The sequence below is a fragment of the Delphinus delphis genome, chromosome 5 (genome assembly GCF_949987515.2).
Source record: "Delphinus delphis chromosome 5, mDelDel1.2, whole genome shotgun sequence".
Classification (NCBI taxonomy): Eukaryota; Metazoa; Chordata; class Mammalia; order Artiodactyla; family Delphinidae; genus Delphinus; species Delphinus delphis.
In genome coordinates, this window is record NC_082687.1 from 38,578,539 (window position 1) to 38,599,840 (window position 21,302).

The window sequence follows — 21,302 nt, forward strand, 5'->3', positions numbered from 1 at the left end:
CAGATGACGACACTAGTTTTAACTTCCAGTGCACTGTTAATGGGTTTCTGAAAGAAAGTAAAGATAATGGTGAGTTGTTTTCATGTTTGTTTGTTTTTTCCTTTTCCTTTACCTGAACGTTGGTATGCCTTTTGAGTGGGGTTGGGGATTTTTAACATTTTTAATAGTTCTGACATTAGGCCTGTTGTGTTTGGTAACATGAAGGTGGAAATGTCAACTGGTGCTAATAGAGTACGGTGTTTTTCCTGTTTATGGTCACAAACAATTTAGTTTGGAAAGTGATTTTTGTGAGAAATATGAACTGAACTAGCTTACTTATCTCTTTTTTAAAAATTTGAATGGAAAATACATAACATAAAAATGTTCTTTTGTCCTATTTATTGGTTGAGAGGTGGAAGAAAAGGTTAAGACTCTCAGGTTCTTAGCGTATATAAAAGAGAAAACAAAAAGCAAAGATTCGGAGTGAGACAGATCCCTAGAGGCAAAACAAAACCAAGTGGACCAGAAGAGTGGCTTCCTCATCATATGTATTTAAGATATTTTTGCTGCTTTTACACTTTGGGTGCACGTGAGGAAGAACGCTACCACCTCTTATTCTCATCTTCAGACAGGAAGAACTTAAAAGGCTGGTGTTTTCTTGTTTCCGCTTTAAGATCTACTCTGTTGATAGTAGGTCTTAATGGCGTGTGAATTTCAGGGATCCACTTGCCTTTCTGTAGCATCTAACTATCAGAAGGAACATGGTGTTTGCCAGGTTTTAAGACTGAGGAATCTTTTGTCTTTGGAACACCACTGACCCCCATGAGAAAGTGTTCATTTTGTCCTCTTTCTAAATTTAGCCTGAGGAGTGTGCACTTCATTAAGTAAATCTAACAGACAGTAAATATTCCGTGTATACATAAAATGATGCACGTATATACCTAAAACAGGGAGTAGGGGAGAAGGAATAGAGATGGAGGTGGGAAGATAGGGGATAGGAGGTGAGAGAGAGAGGGAGAGACTGGAAGTTCAAGATAAATTTTCATTCTATAACCTGGTTGCTTAATGCAGGTACTAGCTCTTAAATATCTTAAGCTCTATTCACAGATCTACCCTGTACTTTAGCTTTAAAACTTGAGAGGCTTGGCCTGTCCTGTGATCACCAGGGTGTCTAGAAAGGAGGCAAATGATCTGATTTGTGTAAACTGTAGTCACAGAAATGTTACCTCTTAAGATGTTAGGGTGCAGCTGCCGGCCTACTCACTTCCTCCGGGCTCCTTTGTGTGTGTTCTGTCTGCTCCGCGTGGGCTAGAAGATCCTTACAAGTGCATGAGAACACGTTTGTAAACCTTGATTGTTCACATGTTATACCAAGTGTAGCCCATTGCATATGCTGACTCCTCTGAGGGTCGTCTGCATGCAGTGGGCTAACTTCACCATGCTCTCTGCCATGGCAGTCTCAGGACCTTAGTTATGATCCATTGGTGACTTCCTCTGCTATAAGCCCCTCCCACAGATGCCAGGCTCACTGATAATGAGGAGGAGACTATACTGTCCACTCCCTAGAATTGGTAGAGACTCAGAAAATAAATTGTTTCAGTGAACACCGAGAGCCTTATAGGTTTGTTGTTAGGGCACGGGGATACAGAGGTGAGTAGAAGTCTTTGTTCAGTAGCAACTTACAGTTATCTAGGAAGATAAACATGTAGTGACTATAAGTGGGTTAATTATGATAAAAGAATCAAGTGCAGCAGGAATATAGAGGAGAAATTGAGGAAGGGCCTGACTGAGGAGACAGCGTTTGAGCTGGGCTTGGAGGAAGAGGATTTTGCCGGAATGAGGAAAGGACAGCCCAGGTATTGGGAACAGGTACAAAAGGCACAGGTTGAACTTGTGCTCTGGAGGGGCAGCCTCTGGTGTGACTAGAGGGTAGTGTGAAAGGGCAAAGAATTCATACATTCATTTTCAGCCAATATTTGTATAACACCTGCTAAGTTGAAGGCACTGTTGTAGGAAGTAGCAAGAGAACAAAGTTCTTGCCCTTACGTACTTTACATTCTCGTGGGGGAGAGAGATGAATAAATAAGTCAATATATGGAGTGTCAAGTGGTGGTAAATGCTTTGGAGAATAACAAAAGAAGGTGAAGAGGCGAGGGAATGTGGTAGGTGATCAGGGAAGTCCCCTCTATTAAGATGTCGATTGAGCAGAGCCTTGAAGTGAGAAACAAGCCATTGGATATGTGGGAGAGTGGAGATGGGGTGGGAGGGTGTGTTCTGGGAGAGTGGAGATGGGGTGGGAGGGTGTGTTCTGAAGCAGAAGGAATAGTATGTGCAAAGTCCCTGAGGCACGATTGTGCTTGGCATGTTTGAGGAATAGTAAGGAAGCCAGTGTGGCTGGACAGGGGAAAGTGAGTGAGGGCAGGGCAGTAGAGGATGAGATCAGGGAGGCTAGGCTGGCAGGGCAAAGGAGGGAGGTGGATGATGTAGGTCCTTGTAAGTCATAGTTTGAACTTATAATTCAGTTGGAGAGACAGACTGATATTTGTTTATGAAGAGTTCTCAGTGCTATGCTAAAAACTTGGGCTTTATTCTGTGCTATGTGAAGATGTTTAAGCAACAGGGCAATCCAGCCAAGTTTATATTTTAGAAAGATAACAGCGTCACTATCCAAGACACATTGTAGACTATGTATATAGTATGTAGTATATAGTATGCCTGCTCTTCTATAAAACACAGGATATCTGTTAGGTACAAATACTTACAAACAAGATACAAGTGTGAATGTAAGCACTTGGGAAATATCTGAAAGAACCACACAAGATACTGGGAGAGTGGGACAACTTTCCATGTCCCGTATGATTGGAATTCTGAAGGGTACACACACGAACTAATGGACGTGTGCTACCAGCCTCCGGCTAAGGAGGGAAATTGCAGGCATCAGAATCCTCTTTACTAATCAAGCGCGTTAATCCGCCTGCGCGATGACGTCATCTCGACGGGCGGTGGCGCATGCGCAGTAGAAGGTGGTCCGCGAGCTGCGTGGGCTTATTCCTAGGCGCCTGTGGTTCGTGGCCTTGTGCTGGCACCGGGGAGGGCGGGTTGGCGACTTTGTCACTCCTGGCGTTGGGTGGGCAGTATGTTCGGGGTGACGTGAGCCAGTGGCATCATGCCCGCGGGCGCTGTGGTCAGCGTCGCGGCTTTTCCGGACGTTCGTCGGCCAGGAGGAAGGGCGGAAAGCACATCCCGGAAAGGTAATACGCCTTGGCCCCTGGGCGTTGCCGGTGGAGCCCAGAGCCCCTGGGCCTGGGCTTCGTCTCCTGTGCTGTCTCCTGTGACTGTTGCCCCCGCGGGCTGCCCCGTCCGCGCTGTGCTAGGGGGTATTGGTCGTCTCGCGGTTCAGTTCACAGTAGCTGAAAGGGACAGTGTGTGATGTTCTGATTTCTCCCCATCGTTTTAAAAGGGAGTCTCTGGCCATGGCTCCTCGGGTAAAATGCAGAGGGACTGCTTTTTAAGATGGGACTGTCATTGTTGGGGACACTCCTTAATTGCCAACATGGAATCCCCTTCAGTTCCTCAAGCTGTGTTGTTTAGGCACAGAAAATGTGCGTACTAGTTACTGGAACTAAGTTTGAGTGAAAAAACGCACCGGTAGCGCCGAATTTTCCATCGAGATAGCTGATTTGTGTTGTCTCTTGGAATGATAAAGGGCGTACTGTTGCTTCCTAACCGGTGTCATTTGAGAGATCTACCTCTGTACGTTCAGATGATTAATCGTGAGGCTTTGCACATGTGTGCAGTAAACGCTTTAATTCCCTAAGACCTTCCTTTCCTCCATCTCATACCCCATTAAGCCCGCTTCAGTTTATCTCCTGAATTTCTCCCGAAGCTGTCAACTCTTCCTCAACATCCTAATACTGAACTTGCCTGTCTGTTGCAACTAGGTCCTAACTAGTGTCCATATATCTTGTTTCCTTCCAATCCATCCTGCACACTAGAAACCTTAAAAGCAAGTTGGAACATTGCTCATAGACATCGCTCAAAAACATTGTTTTGAGAATAGAAAACAAACTGTTGGCCTTTAACGCTCTGCGTGGTCTAGAGTCCTCTCTGCTTCTCTAGCCCCATCTTGTGCCACTATTGCCCTCACTTTCTGTGCTTCAGATACACTGAATTAACCTTAGTTCTAACTCATCTTACAGAAGTCAGTTCATATATTATTTTTCACTGTGATTCCTAGCATTAAGGAATTTTATTATCAGGTTTTGTATAAGGACTAAAAGTAAATTATGAAGTGGAAGAATTGAGTTTAAACTATTTCAGTCAACACGCATGTATTAATGATATGATACCTTAGTAGTCAACAGTGGGCTAGGTTCTATCAGGGATACAGAAGTTCTGGCCATCTCTGGTTTTAGATATCCCTGATATTTGTTGAGACCGTTGCATTGTTCTGTTGCCTTTTATCTGTTTTCAAGATGGGAGAACAGGAACAAGGGAAGTATAGGTCATTACAAGGTGGGGTTGAATAAGTGGAGCAGCAAAATGCAAAGCAGAAAGAAGAGGGACCTACCATAGAGGGATATGATTTCCATTTTCAAAGCGCATTCATCCTATGCAGGGAGACAGCCTAACATAAAATTTGCCTAACAAAAAATATATTAACAGGTGGAAAGACTATCTCCCAGTTGAATAGCAGATGCCTGGGACCCGTTTCATTGCTGTCAAAGTTCCTTCAAAAAAGGTGAGCGAAACTTAATACCGTATTCTTCGAGAAATCTGAATTCACCATATAGAGCCCTGGCTCTCAACCCCGTCGTACTCCATTTTCCCTTTTTATAGCAAATACTTTTTACTACCTCTTTTGCTATCCACAAATGGAATTCATAGATAAATACAATCTACTTTTCTACTTAATTAATTAAAAAAACCCAATGGAATGCCCTAGCTCTAAATAAAGAATAAAGTAATTTATAAGAAAGTAATATGTATCTCTGTGTATAAATGTCTGGGGATGACTATACTAGAAATAAAGAAATAGTCAGTTACTTGTACCATGAATGCAAAAAACTGCTTGGAGCTGGCAATACAGCGGTAGGCAAAATTGATGTGGTCCCTGCCTTCTGGGAGTTTACAGTCAGGTTAGGAGACCAACATGAAATAAACAACCATAGAAATAACTATATAGAAGTGACCTTATTTTCTTCCGTCTAATTGTACGTTTGTAAACTACGCTGTGCTAACTTGTATCTGTTCTTTATCCAAATAGTAATTGACTACTATTGTCCCATTTGTAATTATGTGGAAGTTTTCAGAATTGTAAATATATGCTTGTGGATTGAAACTTGGTTAGACTATTACTTTCCCAGATACGTTAAAGCTAGTGATCTTTTTACTCATTCATTCATTCATTCAATAATTCTGACCTTGCTGACTCAGTTTAGCCAGCTCAAATGGTTGTGAAGATTACTAACAGTGTATGTATGCCATCTGCTGATGGCAGATATCTGCTCCTACCAGAAATTAGAAGTTAGAGACAGGAGAAGATCGTGTAAGAGTAGGACGCGGAGATCACCTTCCTCCCCACGGATACCTCAGAGATACATCTACATGTTGAACTGCTCCTATAGAACACCCACTGAACGCTGGCATAAGACCTCAGACCTCCCAAAAGGCAACAAACTCCCCCAGGTACCTGGGTAGGGCAAAAGAAAAAAGAAAAAACAGAGACAAAAGAATAGGGGTGGGACCTGCACCAGTCGGAGGGAGCTGTGAAGGAGGAAAGGTTTCCACACGCTGGAAGCCCCTTCGAGGGCAGAGACTGCAGGTGGTGGAGGGGGGAAGCTTCAGAGCCCTGGAGGAGAGCACAGCAACAGGGGTGCGGAGGGCAAAACGGAGAGATTCCCACACAGAGGATAGGTGCCGACCAGCACTCGCCAGCCCGATAGGCTTGTCTGCTCACCCGCCAGGACTGGCGTGGGCTAGTAGCTGAGGCTTGGGCTTCGGAGCTTACACCCCAGGGAGAGCACTGGGGTTGGTGGCGTGAACACAGCCTGAAGGGGTTAGTGCGCCAAGGCTAGCCGGGAGGGAGTCCGGGAAAAGTCTGCAGCAGCCGAAGAGACAAGAGGCTTATCCTTGCCTCTTTGTTTCCTGGTGCGCTACAAGAGGGGATTAAGAGCACCGCTTAGAGGAGCTCCAGAGACGGGCGCAAGCTGCGACTATCAGCGCGGACCCCAGAGACGGGCATTAGACGCTAAAGCTTCTGCTGCAGCCACCAAGAAGCCCGTGTGCGAGCACAGGTCACTATCCCCACCTCCCCTCCCGGGAGCTTCTGCAGCCCGCCACTGCCAGGGTCCCGTGATCCAGGGACAATTTCCCCTGGAGAATGCACGACGCGTCTCCGGCTGGTGCAACATCACGCCGGCCTCTGTCGCCGCAGGCTCACCCCGCATCCGTACCCCTCTGTCCCTGCAGCTTGAGTGAGCCAGATCCCCCGAATCAGCGGCTCCATTAACCCCGTCCTGTCTGAGTGAAGAACAGATGCCCTCAGGCGATCTACAGGCAGGGGCCAAATCCAAAGCTGAGCCCTGGGGGCTGTGTGAATAAAGAAGAGAAAGGGAAATTTCTCGCAGCAGCCTCAGAAGCAGCAGATTAAAGCTCCACAATCAACTTGATGTACCCTGCATCTGTGGAATACCTGAATAGACAACGAATCATTCCAAATTGAGGAGGTGGACTTTGGGAGCAAGATAGATTATTTTTTTCCCTTTTCCTCTTTTTGTGAGTGTGTATGTATATGCTTCTGTGTGAGATTTTGTCTGTATAGCTTTGCTTTCACCATCTGTCCTAGGTGCAAAGTAACGTGAGGAAACCGTTGTAATGTAGCATTGCCAGTGGAATTTTAGCCTTATTCAAAGAGACCGAAGAGTTTCCAAAGCCGATTCAACCCAATATGTGAAGATTCTGAGACGTAGCATGCGTCAGACTCCCCCATGGCCTTCGGAGAGCAGCTTGTAGGATGCACATTTTACACATCCTTCACTGTCGGCGATGCTACCGTGCTCACTGAGGTGAGTGCAGGTTTCAAGTGCCTCTTGTTAATATGCCTGGTTGTGCCCTTAAGGGTGCCCGGCGCACTTGACTTCCATTAGATCATCCACCTAAGGAGAGGGCTCGGCACGTAGAATTCCCTGCAGTCCCCAGGAAGCAAGCCCTACTCTCTGTGTAAGAGAGACAGGTCTCCCCAGGTAACACTAAAGACTCAGCCTTTCAAATGATTCCACCAGTGGTCACCGTTCCCAATGAAAGCTGCCCTCAGCAAAACTCTGAGCAACGCCAGGGCTCCACAGAGAGTGGCAATTTCTCCTTCTGTAACATTACCTTTTTCTCACCCACCAGGAAGCAAGGCCCCTCCCGTGGCATTGCAAACAGGCTTTCTGCCTCAGGAAGAAAAGTCCTTCTCCTTGGCAGCTGGAATGCTTTTTCCCGTCATTCTCAGTTAAATTCCACAGGGAGGAGGGTGTTCAGCTTAAGCTATAAAACCAGCAGCGACCAAAGCCCTATACCTGAAGCTCTCCTTGCTTGAGGCCAAGCACAAAGTCCCTCTCCACTGAGGTCGTTGTCTTCTCAACCATCCTCCTTCTGGCTAGGAAATCTCACATATATTTTACCAGTTGGATACCAGCCTTTCATGCAAACTAAAGGAATTCGCCTCTACTCACCCTAGGAAAGTAAACTGAGCGCTTCTTGTCTTTCGGCTGAAGGCGAAGTGTATTTCAGAGCTCTGCAACTTTTCACCCACCCACCCAGCTTCCTCTGGTGGGGACTCCATGACAGAGACAGTACACCGTGAGCGAAATCCTGTTCGTCTCCATGTGACAGGACAACAATGTTTACTGCTCCGGAAACGGGCCTTTTTACATAGAGGAAACACTGTCTAGCCAACTCAGGCTTGCACCTCCTACCTGAAGGCAGCTATAAACTAACGAGAGGAGACCATTGTAGTGCCGGCTTGCCGGGCGAATAGTAGCCTGTGTTATTGTGACTGAGGAGTCTCACATGCCGAATCAATACAGTGTGTGAAATTTCTAAAAGCGAGCACACCTCCGAATCACCCATGACCTAAGGAGAGCAGCTCGCAGGATACAAATTTCACAGTGCGGTTGCTTCTACCGGGTGCACGGAGATGAGTGCAGTTTTCAAGTGGCTCTTCACATCTTGCTTGGACTGTCGAGTTAACAGAGCTCCCCAGGTACTTGACTTCCACATGGTCATCCCCCAAAGGACAGAGTGCTGCTCCCTAGACTTTCTCTGCAATAGAGTGTATGCAAGCTGGAATTGTAGCCTTATTCCAAGGTGACCCAAGAGTTTCAAAAGCCAAATCGATACAATGTGTGAAATTCCTGAAATCTCGCTTGCATCAGACTCACCCTTGGCCTCCGGAGTGCAGTTCGTAGGATACTCATTTCACAGTCTTCACTCTAGACGCTTCTACCTTTTACGCTGAGACAGTGCTGCTTCTTATCTTGCCTCGTTGTCCCTTTAACAGTGCTCCCCTTGCACTTGATCCTCCACCTAAGGCGATGGCTCTGCCCCTAGACTTTCCCTGAAGTATCCAGTAAGCAAGTCCTACTCTCCGTGTACGAGAGACAGGTCTAACCAGGCAACATTAAACTTGGCCCTTGCAAATGCTTCCACCAAACGGTCAACGTTCACAATGAAATCTACCCTCGGCAAAACTCCTCTGAGCATCACCAGGATTCCACGAACAGTGTGAATTTCTCCTTTTGTAATATTATCTTTTTCTCAGCCATCTGGAAGAGAAGGCCCTTCATATAGCGTTGAAGAAAGAGTTTCTGCTTCAGAAAGGAAGGTACTTCTTTGTGGCAGGTTGAAGGTTTTTCCCTACCATTCTCAGTTAAATACCACCGGGAGGAGCATCTTCAGGTTAGGCCCTAGAAGCAGCAGCGACCAAAGCCCTATGCCTGCAGCTTTCCTAGCGTGATCCAAGCACGATAGTCCATCTCCACAGAGGTTGGTGTCTTCTCAACCATCCTTATTTTGGCTTGAAAACGCACATGTATTTTACCAGTAGGACACCAGCCTTTCAAAAAAAGTAAAATGCATTTGCCTGTAGTTACCCTCGGAAACTAAGCTGAGTGCTTTTTGTCATTCAGCTGACATGAAGGGTATTGCAGAACTCTACAACCATTCTCACACACTGCTCCCTCTGTGGATGACTCTTTGACAGAGACAGCACACAGTGCCCGTATTTCCCTTCTTCTCAATTTGAAAAGACAAAAATGTTTTCTGGTTGGAATACAGATCTTTTAAGGCAGTGGAAACGCTTTCTAGCCAACTCACCCTTGCCCCTCTTACAGATACAAACTAACGTGAGGAAACCGTCATTGTGTAGGCCTGCCAGAGGGGTTGTAGCCTTATTTGGAAGTGAGCGAAGAGTTTCAAAAGGTGAATGAATACAATGTGTGAAGTTTCTGAGATCTAGCATGCATCAGACTCACCCGTGGCCTTTGGAGAACAGCTCATAGGATACACATTTCACACAGCCTTCACTCTAGACGATTCTATCGTGTATGCTGAGATGAATGCATTTTTAAAGTGCTTCTTCTTAATTTGCCCGGTTGTCCCTTTAACAGGGCTCCCCATGCACTTGAATTTCTTTTGATCATCCACCTAAGGAGAGGTATCTGCACCTAGTCTTTCCCTGCAGTACCCAGTAAGCAAGCCCTTCTCTCTGTGTAAGAGAGACAGGTCTAACCAAGTAACACTAAGGATTCGGCCTTTCAAATACTTCCACTAAACTGTCAACTTTCGCAATGAAAGCTGCCGTTGGTAAAACTCCCCTGGGCACTGCTTGGTCTCCATGCACACTGCGATTTTTTCCTTCTGTAACATTACCTTTTTCTCACCCACCTGGAACACAAGGCCCTTCACATAGCATTGCAGAAAGGCTTTCTGCTTCAGAAAGGAAGCTACTTCTCTTTGGCTGGTTGTACACTTTTGCCTCTCATTCTCAGTTAAATACCACAGGGAGGAGGGTGTTCAGTTTAGGCCATAGAAGCAGCAGATGCATGTCTTACACCTACAGCTCTTCTCTCGTTATCCAAGTGCGAAAGTGCGTCTCCACAGAGGTTAGTGTCTTCTCAGCCATCCTCTTTGTGGCTAGGTATACTCACATATGTTTTACCAGTAGGACATCAGTCTTTCATACAAACTTAAAGGCATTTGCCTCTCGTCACACTAGGAAACTAAGCTGAGCCCTTCTCGTCATTCGGCTGAAGACGAAGAGTATTTCAGAACTCTGCAACCATTTTCACACCCTGCTTCCTCTGGTGGTGACTCTTTGACAGAGACAGTACACCATTAATGAAATTCCTTTCGTCTCAGTTTGAGAGGACAAAAATATTTACTGGTTGGAATACGGGCCTTTTAATAGTGGAAATGCTTTCTAGCCAACTCAGGCTTGCATCTCTTACCTGAAGGCAGCTATAAACTAAGCTGAGGAAACTGTTGTAGTGCAGGCTGTCAGACGAATAGTAGCCTGTTTCCGGTGTGACCGAAGAGTTTCACGTGGTGAATCAATACAATGTTTGAAATTTCAGGTATCTATCATGCATCCGACTACCCATGGCTCGCAGGATACAGATTTCACACAGTGGTTGCTTGTACCAGCTACCCTAAGACGAGTGCATTTTTCAAGTGACTCCTCTTATCTTGCTTGGCTGTCCCTTTAACAGGGCTCCGCATGCACTTGACTTCCATTTGATCATCCACCTAAGGAAAGGTCTCTGCACCTAGACTTTCTCTGCTATAGACAGTAAGTAAGCCCTACTCTCCATGGAAGAGAGACAGGTCTAACCTGGTAACCCAAAGCCTCTTCCTACGAATTGTTTTCACAAACGGTTTCACTTGCCATTTCATACCACCCTTGGCAGTGCTCAGCTGAACATCACCAGACCTCTAACTGCACTGGGTATTCCATCCTTCCTAATATTACTCTTCACTGAAATGTCCGTGCCTGGCCTTGGTACACGTGGGTGTGAAGAAAGGCCTTGTACATAGGGGAGGAATCTGTTTCTGCTAGGAGGGGTGAAAACTTGTGTCTTAACCATTCTTGGTCAAACACCTTATGGAGAAGCATTTCAACTGTGGCCCATATAAGTCTCGAAAAGACCAGTCCTTCCCCAATGCTTTCATCTCTTGGTCACTGGCCTAAGGTCGGTCTCCCAGTCTTTGGTATGTTCTCCCGTTCCTCCTAGTAGCTTGCAAAACTCCGTATGTTTTACCCAGTAGGATGCAAGCCTTGCAACAGTCTTAAAGGCATTCATTTCTAGTCACCCTAGGAAATTAACCTAAGTCTGTCTCTTCATTTAGCTGGAGATGCAAGAATATTGCTGAGTTCAGGAACAATTCACGAAGTCCTGCTTCCTTTGGGAATGATTTGTTTTGTTTTGTTTTTTTACAGAAAAAGTACATCATGCCTGAAATTCCTTTCCTCTCGCTTTCAGAAGACACATAGGATTACTGCACAGAACACAAGCCTGTTTAGGCAGTGGAAGTGCTTTCTCTCCAAGTCACCTTTGCACCTCTTAGCTGAATGCAGTTGTAAACTAACATGGGGGAAAAAATCGCCCTGTAGGTACTTGTTTGAATTACAGCTTCTGAGTTCGAATTATGAGGAATCATGCTTCTCCTGCTGTATTCATGTATGTCTGCTTAACAGCCCCAAAATACGTACTGCTGTATTTGACTAAAGATGGCCAGTGTAGTTCGTCATGTTTGTCTTTCTTCAAGATTCTGATATTCACCTTCTATAACCTTCTTGCTGTTCTTCTCCCACAAATCGGCCCTGGTATTGATTGGTAAGTGCACTTGAATCTGGACTCTTTCTCCTATCCTCTGCCAACACAGGCATTCAATGTTTAATGCAAATATAATCTTTATCAATTGACACCCAGAGGGATTTGCTTTTGTAGCATACTTCTCAAGATGTTAGACACGTGCTGTATGTTTTCAACCAGCGCTGCCTGTGAGTACAAGATCAATTTTCTCTAACTGCCCGTCAGAAGACTTAACAATTTGCCTGTTCTTGTGAAGGCAGGGAAATTTTGAAGAAGAGTCACTTTTCATTTGCTTCTTGATCTGGAAGTGGAGCTTCTCACTCCCCTTCTTGCCCCTCAGATAGAACAGTGTTAGCCTCCATATTCATAGACCATTTCCTCTGCTTAAAATCCCTCCTTATCTCCTAAATTCATTAATCAACTTGAATTCACTTTCTCTGGGAAAACTCTTTAGAACCTCCAGGAAGAATTTTTCTCTCTTCAGAGCTTCTTACTTTGTATTCCTATAGAGAAATTCTCACAGTGTACAGTCATTATGTGTTTACCCAGCCTTCCAGCTCTCTCTAGTCTACGGGATCCCCAGGCAGGGACGTAGTCTGCTTTACCCTTGGAACTCACCAAATCTGACCCAAAATGTTATGGGTATACTTACTTATTGAATGAATGAATGAAGGCAAAGTTTGGAAATGAAAAGAGTAGTAAACTCAAAAAAGTTTGCTAGGCAAATACTTCTGTGGTCAAATACATATTAGAAAAGTGAAACATAGAGAAAATATTACATAAGCTACTGAAATTTTGTGTGTTGGAGTGTTTTCATTTTCTTGAGTATCCATGAGCTTTTATAGGAATGTTTCAAAAATTATTTTTCAGCTTTAAATGCTATTTGTTTATTCTTGATTTCATTCATTCATTCAACAGTTATTTATTGCAAACTATACATCAGAAAACATCATGCTATTAATTCAGGTTTATATAATGTTGTTATTAACATTATTATACTGAAGCTACCTGAAAATATTAATAAAATGCATAATATTCTGCTGCTTAACATAATAGTGGAAAGACATTGTGCCTTAGGGCTTGTGAGAAATTAACTAGTTCAGGTTAACTGTCTTATTTACTATAGCTACGTATGGCATAGCTTTTATATCCTGTATTAATTATTTTGAATTAAGTTAAAAATAAAATCTAGTGGGTTCTGTAAAAAAAGATAGACTCTTTCCTTAAAGCTCTTTTTATTAATATCTTTTTGAATTTTATTTTCTTAAGCCGTATCTAAGTGAAAACTATATTAGCCAAATGGATGAAAAAATGAACAGAGCATTTTGAATGAATATAACTATTTCAACATAAGCAAATTAGTACTTCACATATAAGGAAAATGTGGACATTGTCCTTTCCTTGTGGACACAGGTACTATGATGGAATCATATTTGTTGATTAATAACTTATATGGGTCAGAAAGTTAACAGTATGTGGTGAATGAAAAATCTTTGATGCAGACATCCAAAAATGTTTGAAAACATCAAAGTTAAGCAAATGTTGATCAAACTGAGTTTTTCAAACAAGGACAAGTTGCGCATAAACTGAATGTAGTATTTAAAAAATTGCACTGCACATAGTTAAAAGCATAGGCTGTTTTTTTACACTAAATTTCGTATTTCTTGTTATGCACATTTGGTTTTTCAACACATTGATTTATTAAACTTATATCTCAATGTGATTTGTTTATAAATAATTGTTGAACAAGTGAAAATAAATTTCAGAGTCGGGAAAAATACTAGGAACAAGTTTAATTACTTGTCAGTGAATAATAACTGCATTCAGACAATTTAGGATTGAGCTTCTTTTAAATTAAAAAAAAGTAGAAATCCTTGTTATTTTAAAGTCTTTAAAGAAAAGTATTTGTTTAAGGATTACCTATCCTAATTAAGTGGTGTTGATTTTGGTTACCTTATCAGCACACAGACCTCTGCCTATTAGATCATTTTGTGGACTGGTTTGATTTTAGCCAGATTATCCACTGAGTACATATACAAAGCGGAGAACTTTACATTAAAGAAACATTTGGAATGGGTTTTCAGCTGTGTCGACAAGGGATGACTTCTATCCAGGCCCTTTGTGGCTGAGTTGCACAAAGAGAGTATCTAACATTGACAGAATGCAATCCCAGGCACTCTTCCAAGTATTCCATCTGCATGATTTCATTCAGTACTGACAGCAACGCTATTAAGGTGGCTATTAATATTATTATCTTTATTTATTTATTTTACAGAAGAGGAAACTGGGGTGTACAGACGTTAACTTGCACGATGTCACACGGACAGAGGGAGGTGCACCAGGATTCAAACGCGCAGTTTGACTCCTGAGCCTGCAAACGTCTCTGTCTTGCTATTCTGTCCCATCTGTCAGTGCACTAGTCCGTTAGTACACTCCTGCGATTCGCAGAACTTAATGTCTGTAACAACTGTGGCAAAACGAACGATGGATGTGCTTTGTGCGGCTGAAGATCCTAACTCCACTGACAAGCGCCAGCTCTCAGCTCGCAGGTGGGAGCTGGACAGGTCCTGTCTCCTAGGTAATGACTGAAGCACAGGCGGCCTATAAAGCACCCTTCTCCCCAGACCCACAGGGCTGATGTCATTTCCTTCGTCTGGGCGGTCGCACCAGTGACACGGCGGGCTGTAGGGCGGTGTTAGGTACCCGAGAGACGTGCGGCGCGGTATGTCACTTCCTCCCGGAGACGCTGTTTCCTAGCAACCGCTTCCCACCTGCGTTCTTAGTACCGCCTGCTCGCTCGCTGCAGAGTTGGTCTCAGAGAGCAGCCAGGCGCAGGCCCAGGAGAGGGGCCAACAGCTGGTTCCTCCGGTCGCGAGGAGACATCCGCAGAAATGCAGAGTGAGTACAGACCGCGGGACTTGGGGGTTGTGGAGAATCGGGGCGGAGGCGGCGCTCGGCTGTGCACCGACGGGTGCTTGGTCGGCGACACGGGGCAGAGCGGGCAGGGACAGGGGGCCATCTGGCCGGGCCGGAGCAGTCCCCCGCCCCGCGCTGCTGAGGGCGGCGGGGAGGGTGAGCAGCCTCTGCCTGGAACACTGGAAACGTCCACAGGACCATTTAACAGAGATTTTAATGCAGTCCATCGCAGAAGCTTCCTTTTTTTTTTTTTTTTTTCCTCGGTACGCGGACCTCTCACTGTTGTGGCCTCTCCCGTTGCGGAGCACAGGCTCCGGACGCGCAGGCTCAGCGGCCATGGCTCACGGGCCCAGCTGCTCCGCGGCATGTGGGATCTTTCCGGACCGGGGCACGAACCCGTGTCTCCTGCATCGGCAGGCGGACTCTCAACCACTGCGCTACCAGGGAAGCCCTTTTTGTTTTATCTAATAGTATTTCAACACTTGTGAGAGGGAAGAGTGGCTGGAAAAATATCACTATTTACGATCTTTTTCTTTCCCAGCACTGTATGTAAACTTTTTTTAAAAAATGGTGATGTTCTTAGTTATGTACACTAATTCCCCTACCTATGAACCTTCAAGTTGCGAACTTTAAAAGATTCGAACCTGCGTTCTCACGTCCAATCACGTACGTTAGTTCACGTGTATGGTGTACACTGTCACGTGTGTGCGTCCTCTACAAGTGGTTGTACTTTTGTGTACTTTACTGTACAGTACTGTATAGGGCACAGTAGTTCAGTATCTTTATTTCAAGCCCAGGATGCCCGGAAGCAAGAGGGTAGATAGAATTGAATGCAGCCAGGAAGCAGAACATGTGCCATCAACGTCAGGCATGAGTGAAATTGCAGCTTGCCCTCCGTCTCCTATTGCTGACAATCCTTCAACTCTGCCATCTCCCACCACCTCTCCCTCCTCCAGTCAGTAACTCTTCTTGCCTGTTCACCTGATGCCGGCGCCTATATGCTAGTTGTTGTACTGTACTACTGTTGGGTACCTAGGCTAAATTTGTTGGACTTACGAACAAATTGGATTTACAAACACAATCTCGGAATGGAACTCATTGGTATGTAGGGGACTTCTGTACTTCAGGGGTCCCCAACCCCAGGCCGCAGACCCCTGTTAGGAACCAGGAACCGGACCGCACAGCAGTGGGGGAACGGCGGGCGAGTGAGCGAAGCTTCATCTGCCGCCCCCCGTCGCTCCCCATCGCTTGCATTACCGCCCGAACAATTCCCCCCACCCACCATCTGTGGAAAAATTGTCTTCCACGAAACTGGTCCCTGGTGCCAAAAAGGTTGGGGAACGTTGCTGTACTTTATGCTGACAGTCGTCTTCTTGGTAGCCTTTTAAATAAGTATGGCTGTTTTGTAGGCTATATTATACTTTTTGAATGGAAGAGAGGTGAAAAAGTTTCCATTTTAATTGGCAACAACCTATTGCACTCATTATTTAAATGAGTGCAATAATTGTAAAACTTATTTAGGATAATAAAATAATTGTAGAAATATTTTTGGATAACTTCAGTTTGAATTTTATTTTTCTGAAAACAAGTTTGATAGTAGAATTTGCTTTTTCTTTACAAAAACTCTGTTTATTACTCTGCTACTTAAAAGTGAAGATATAGCTCAATGTTCATATGATGCTTTTCTGGTTTTTGTTTGGCTTTGGGGGCAGGGAGGGAGTACTAAGTGTAGTAATGGAAATTTTCAAGCATGCAAAAAAGTCTGATTTGTTTTTTATATATTTCAGCCACCATCAGAGGTTGAATTATCCCTATCATTTGTTAGCCATTTTATAAAATTAGATGATGTCTGATGAAGTTTTTAACACAACTTTGGCAAAGAAAAGTTCCAAAGTTCTTTCTTTGGAAAGAACTACTTTCCAGGTAAAGTATTTTTATTTTGAATAATTTTAAAAGGTAAACACTGTATTGGGAATATTGGACTTGAAAGTGCTTCTATTCAATACAACAGTCCTATGTAAAGCTGGAGTAAATCTATGTTTCTTTTGAAATTTTTCAGATGATTGTATTTGGGCTCCAGTATTACCAACTCTTCTTTGTGTCTTTAAGACTACCAAACTAAACTCAATACTAGATTCTTAGTATATTAAAAGTTAAATTAGCTTTTAAAAGTTGAATAGCAGTTTCTAATTGCCATTTTCATATAAAAAATGTTTCCCCCCCCCCCCGGTGTAACATTATAACATTTAGGCTTTCTCTGTCCAGTCACTACAATTTTGAACTCAGCCTCTAAATTTGCAGTATTGATTACATCTGTTAACAGCAATACGCTGAAACAAAAGATCATAAAGAATACCAGTTTCTTCCATAATGCCAATTTATAATGAACCCTAAGTTGAGTCCTTCGATTCATTTGCTTGGTGTTGTCTGTCTTCTTTAATTTAACCCAAAGGTCCATGAGGAAAGGAATTGTCTGTGATGTTCTGCATTGAGTCTTAAGGGTTGGGTGCATGGCATAAGGTAGGCTTTCAGTGAATATCTGTTAAATGAATGAAACCTAAGTTTTAAGGCAGTTACTAATCAAGCATTATTTGTTTAAAGAATTAATTCAATATATGAGACCTCCACATTTGGGTAGAAATTGATTTCAGTTATCTCATTTCAGGATGAACTAATAAAAGCAATTACAGCTCGCTCAGCCAGACAAAGAAGTTCTGAATACTCAGGTGACTTTGACAGTGATGAGATTGGTATGTGAGAACATGGGAAAGTAAACCACTTCTCTTATTTTTGCTTCTTTAGTTAGGTTTAGCCCAACCCTGAAAAAAAATCACTATGTTAAAATAATACCTATGAATTCACAGGTTTTAGATCTCCAACTTTTTAATGAATAAAAAGCCACTCTTAATTTTAAAGAAGTTGTATGATTGTCCTTGGTTTTTTTCTGAATGTATGTATGAAAATAAAATTTTACTGACAGCAGATTTGCTTGTTTGTGGTAAACCATATTGGAGATAACAAGTTCATCTTTAAGGTCAACCCTATGAGGTAATAACTAGGGCCCATAGAACTAAACTTTGTGCACGTTAGGATCACTTTTATAATGCTTTTTATAAATCAAGGGTTTTTTGGCTATGAAAGGGAATCAGTTTAAAAAACCCAATATATCAGTATTGTATGGTTAATTTGGTTTCTTTTGATTATGTAAAATATTAATATTTTACATTTCAGGATAAACATACAAAATTCTAAACTTGAAATTCAGTGTTTTATACTTTCAGTGAATAACTCTCAATGTTCTCTGTAAAAGTAATCAGAACAATAGTTAAATCATTGCTTTATAGTTCGGTTAAGCATTCTTTATTATTCTTCTCATAGTAAAATCTAATACTGTGGTATGGATGGAATTGCATTTCCAAAATTTTTATGAAAAAACATTATTAGCAAATTCTTCCATTTACAAATATTGTTGGTTTTATGAAGTTTTTGATAAACAAAAGAAAAGCTTTACAGTCCAAAATCTAATTTAAATGTCCCTGGCTGATTATTACTTTGAAGAAATTTTGAAGGAGTTTTCTCAGAGCAAGCACAGTGCTTGGCTTGACAAACTATTCATACTCGATAAGTATGTTTTGAATAAATTAACGAAACTGAAATTTTTATTTTACTAATGCCAATAAAACCTGCCAAAGTTCGCTGTTTTTTAGGGCTGCAAATCTATTCACAGTTGTAAATTCATTTCCAGTCTTTAAGGTAATCTTTTTGATTGATGTAATCTTTAAAACTTTAAAATACACTATTGAAAATATTTTTTCTCTTCTGTTTTTCAGTTTCCTTAGGTGATTTTTCTGACACCTCAGTAGATGAAAATTCAGTTAAGAAAAAGATTAATGATTTTCATACATCAGATGATGAAGAAAAGAATTCTCCGAAACTGTCTTTTTTGAAATCCAAGAAATCAATCAATGATGTGAGGAAAGATGAGCAAGTAGTCTCTATCAAAAATGATGAGATGGCACCTGATGGTGGTAAAGGCATGATTGTAAATCCCTTATCTGAATCTCAAAATAAACAACAAGAAGTTGAAAAAGAGAAAATTAAAATGGAAACGAAACCTAGAATTCTTCTAATCAAAAGCGCATCTTCAGGTAATTTGTTAGGTTACTGTAATTGCATTTCTTGAAAATTTACTTTAAGATAATCACAAAATACTTTTATATGGTAGCTAATAGATTTTTTAAATTATTTTTTTATTTATTTATTATTTATATTTGGCTGCGTTGGGTCTTCGTTGCCGCTCACAGGCTTTCTCTAGTTGTGGAGAGCAGGGGCTACTCTTCGTTGCAGTGCACAGGCTTCTCATTGAAGTGGCTTCTCTTGTTGTGGAGCATGGGCTCTAGGCGTGCGGGCTTCAGTAGTTGTGCTGCATGGGTTCAGTAGCTGTGGTTCACGGGCTTTAGAGCACAGGCTCAGTAGTTGTGGTACATGGGCTTAGTTGCTCCGTGGCATGTGGGATCTTCCCAGACCAGGGATTGAACCCGTGTCCCCCACATTGGCAGGCGGATTCTTAACCACTGCATATGGTGGCTAGTAGATATTTAAGAAAAAAAAATCAGACTTAACCTTTCAATTTTACAGATATAAATAAAAATAATAGAACTGTAGAGAAAAACCATAATTCTGATGTCCAGTTGTACGTTCAGTTTTATATCTCTGCTAGTGCCTGATAGCTGGCCAAAGTACCTTCAGTTATCCACAGCTGTGGCTCCAAAGCTCCTGGGTCCAACCGTGCTTAGGCCTGTGAGCTCCAATTTTGTTTTTAGCAGTGGAACTACAATGGAATCCTTTCTAATCCATTTCACACTCCAGACATCAGGGTTATAGCAGCATTGGGGCTAGTCCTTAAAACAATAATCATTTCCATACAGCCATTTGCCAGAATATTTGTTTGGCATTTGTATATTTGAAGGGGGTGGTGGGGGCAGGTGTTGTTGCTGTCATTGTTTAAGCCTCCAGATTTTCCTTAAGAGAAGAGAATCTCCATTTGGTTTCTCTGTTCCTCAGGAAAACCCACTAAAACTCAATTTTCTGTGGGGATGTTCCTGGTGTGATTACAGTAGTTTCTTCACAGTTCTACTGAGCTCTGTGCATAGTGCAGCAGAGATGGAGTGAAGCAGGCACCAACTGCTGTGACATCCCCTGGGCTGTCACGCAGAAACAAGGGCATAGAAGTTTAAGGATTTGGAGTCTTCCAGTCTTTTTATGTTCTATAGAAAAAATAGTAGTTGATGCTAACCTTCACAAAAACCTCTTTCCTTCATATCATCATTAAATATGGTACTGGTAAGTATTTCATACTTTACATAATAGCACTGGTAACCTTAGGCAAAGCTATATTTCAGACACTCCTTTTTCCACCCCCACAATTCCATCCACTTTCAAATGAGGAGAAGATAAAGCAAGCAGGGATACTAGGGGAAAAGCTACTGCAAGTTAATTATGTGTGACCTCAGCCGTAGGGTGAGCCTCACTGTCTTCATGAGGAGGGGGAGGAAACCTGCTCTCCTTTCGTACAGAATTGTTTTAAGAATCTACTGAAGTATGTCTCAAACTATAAACTTCTACAAAAGTGTAAGCACAAGGCCTAATGAAACACAATTAACTTGCTAAAATGTACCTTCCCAGTGTACTGAGTAAAATCAAAAATGGAGAGAAGGGAAATGTAATCAAAGAGTGAATAATCCATTACATCACCATTTCCCAAAGTATGTTCCACAGTTTGTTCATTGGTATTGAGGGGAAAACACAGAGTTATAGGAATTTTAAACCAATTTCTTTATGAACTTCTTGGAACTGTTAATAAAGACATATGCACGGTAAATCTTCAAGAAAGAATATGCAGTGTTTCCTAGTCTTAGTTGAGTTTAAAAACCTATTTTTATGGATTACGTTTATCCTATTTGTCCTGATTCTAAAAAGCTTTTCATTAGGTTAATAAGAAAATGTGAGCATGTTATAGAAGCTAAAAATTAGTCTGATATAGATAGAAGTACATAATTAGAACTTTATGGTAGATAATCAGCAATAATCCACCCATTTAATATCTTTTTTAAAACCTGTGACAAATTAAAATAACTAGAGAAATACTGTATTTTGACCACAAGATAGCTCAGGATTCTAAATGTGCAATACTGTATTTTTAAACAATCATTAACCATTTGCAATTCAGTATATGTAGGATAAAAAAATTACCAAAACAAGTAATCATTTACATTTGATTGTAAAATAAAACATTTTGATAATGTATAGATGTATTTTTTTTTTCTTTCTGAAAACTTGATGATGCTTCTGGAAGTGGAATTTTGGTATAAAATATATTAAAATCATTATTCCTAGGTTATTCAAGTTGAAGAAAAAACTTGAGGCTGCTGGTTAGTGCCTGGCATGTAGAATTCGTTAAGTATTTGAATGTTTAAATGAATAATTCATTCATTAAAGAAGGAAAGTGGTTAATGAGCTTAGCTTTATTCTTCTCTAAATTTTTAGACT

General features: G+C 42.2%; 1 protein-coding gene across 3 annotated transcripts in view; it reads left to right on the top strand.

Annotated features, from left to right (window-relative positions):
• Positions 1–21,302, top strand: part of LOC132425850 (microtubule-associated protein 9-like) — a 52,191-nt gene continuing 30,889 nt past the window's right edge. For 2 of the 3 annotated variants that reach the window (XM_060012230.1, XM_060012231.1), the window contains exons 1-8: positions 1–69; positions 4,645–4,720; positions 11,462–11,631; positions 13,107–13,250; positions 14,113–14,735; positions 16,541–16,676; positions 17,419–17,503; positions 18,584–18,901. In XM_060012230.1, the coding sequence (XP_059868213.1) occupies positions 16,596–16,676; positions 17,419–17,503; positions 18,584–18,901 (484 nt within the window). In that variant the 5' untranslated portion in view covers positions 1–69; positions 4,645–4,720; positions 11,462–11,631; ... (1 more) ...; positions 14,113–14,735; positions 16,541–16,595. The remainder of the gene's footprint in view (positions 70–4,644; positions 4,721–11,461; positions 11,632–13,106; positions 13,251–14,112; positions 14,736–16,540; positions 16,677–17,418; positions 17,504–18,583; positions 18,902–21,302) is intronic. The other variant, XM_060012229.1, reaches the window with a different exon arrangement.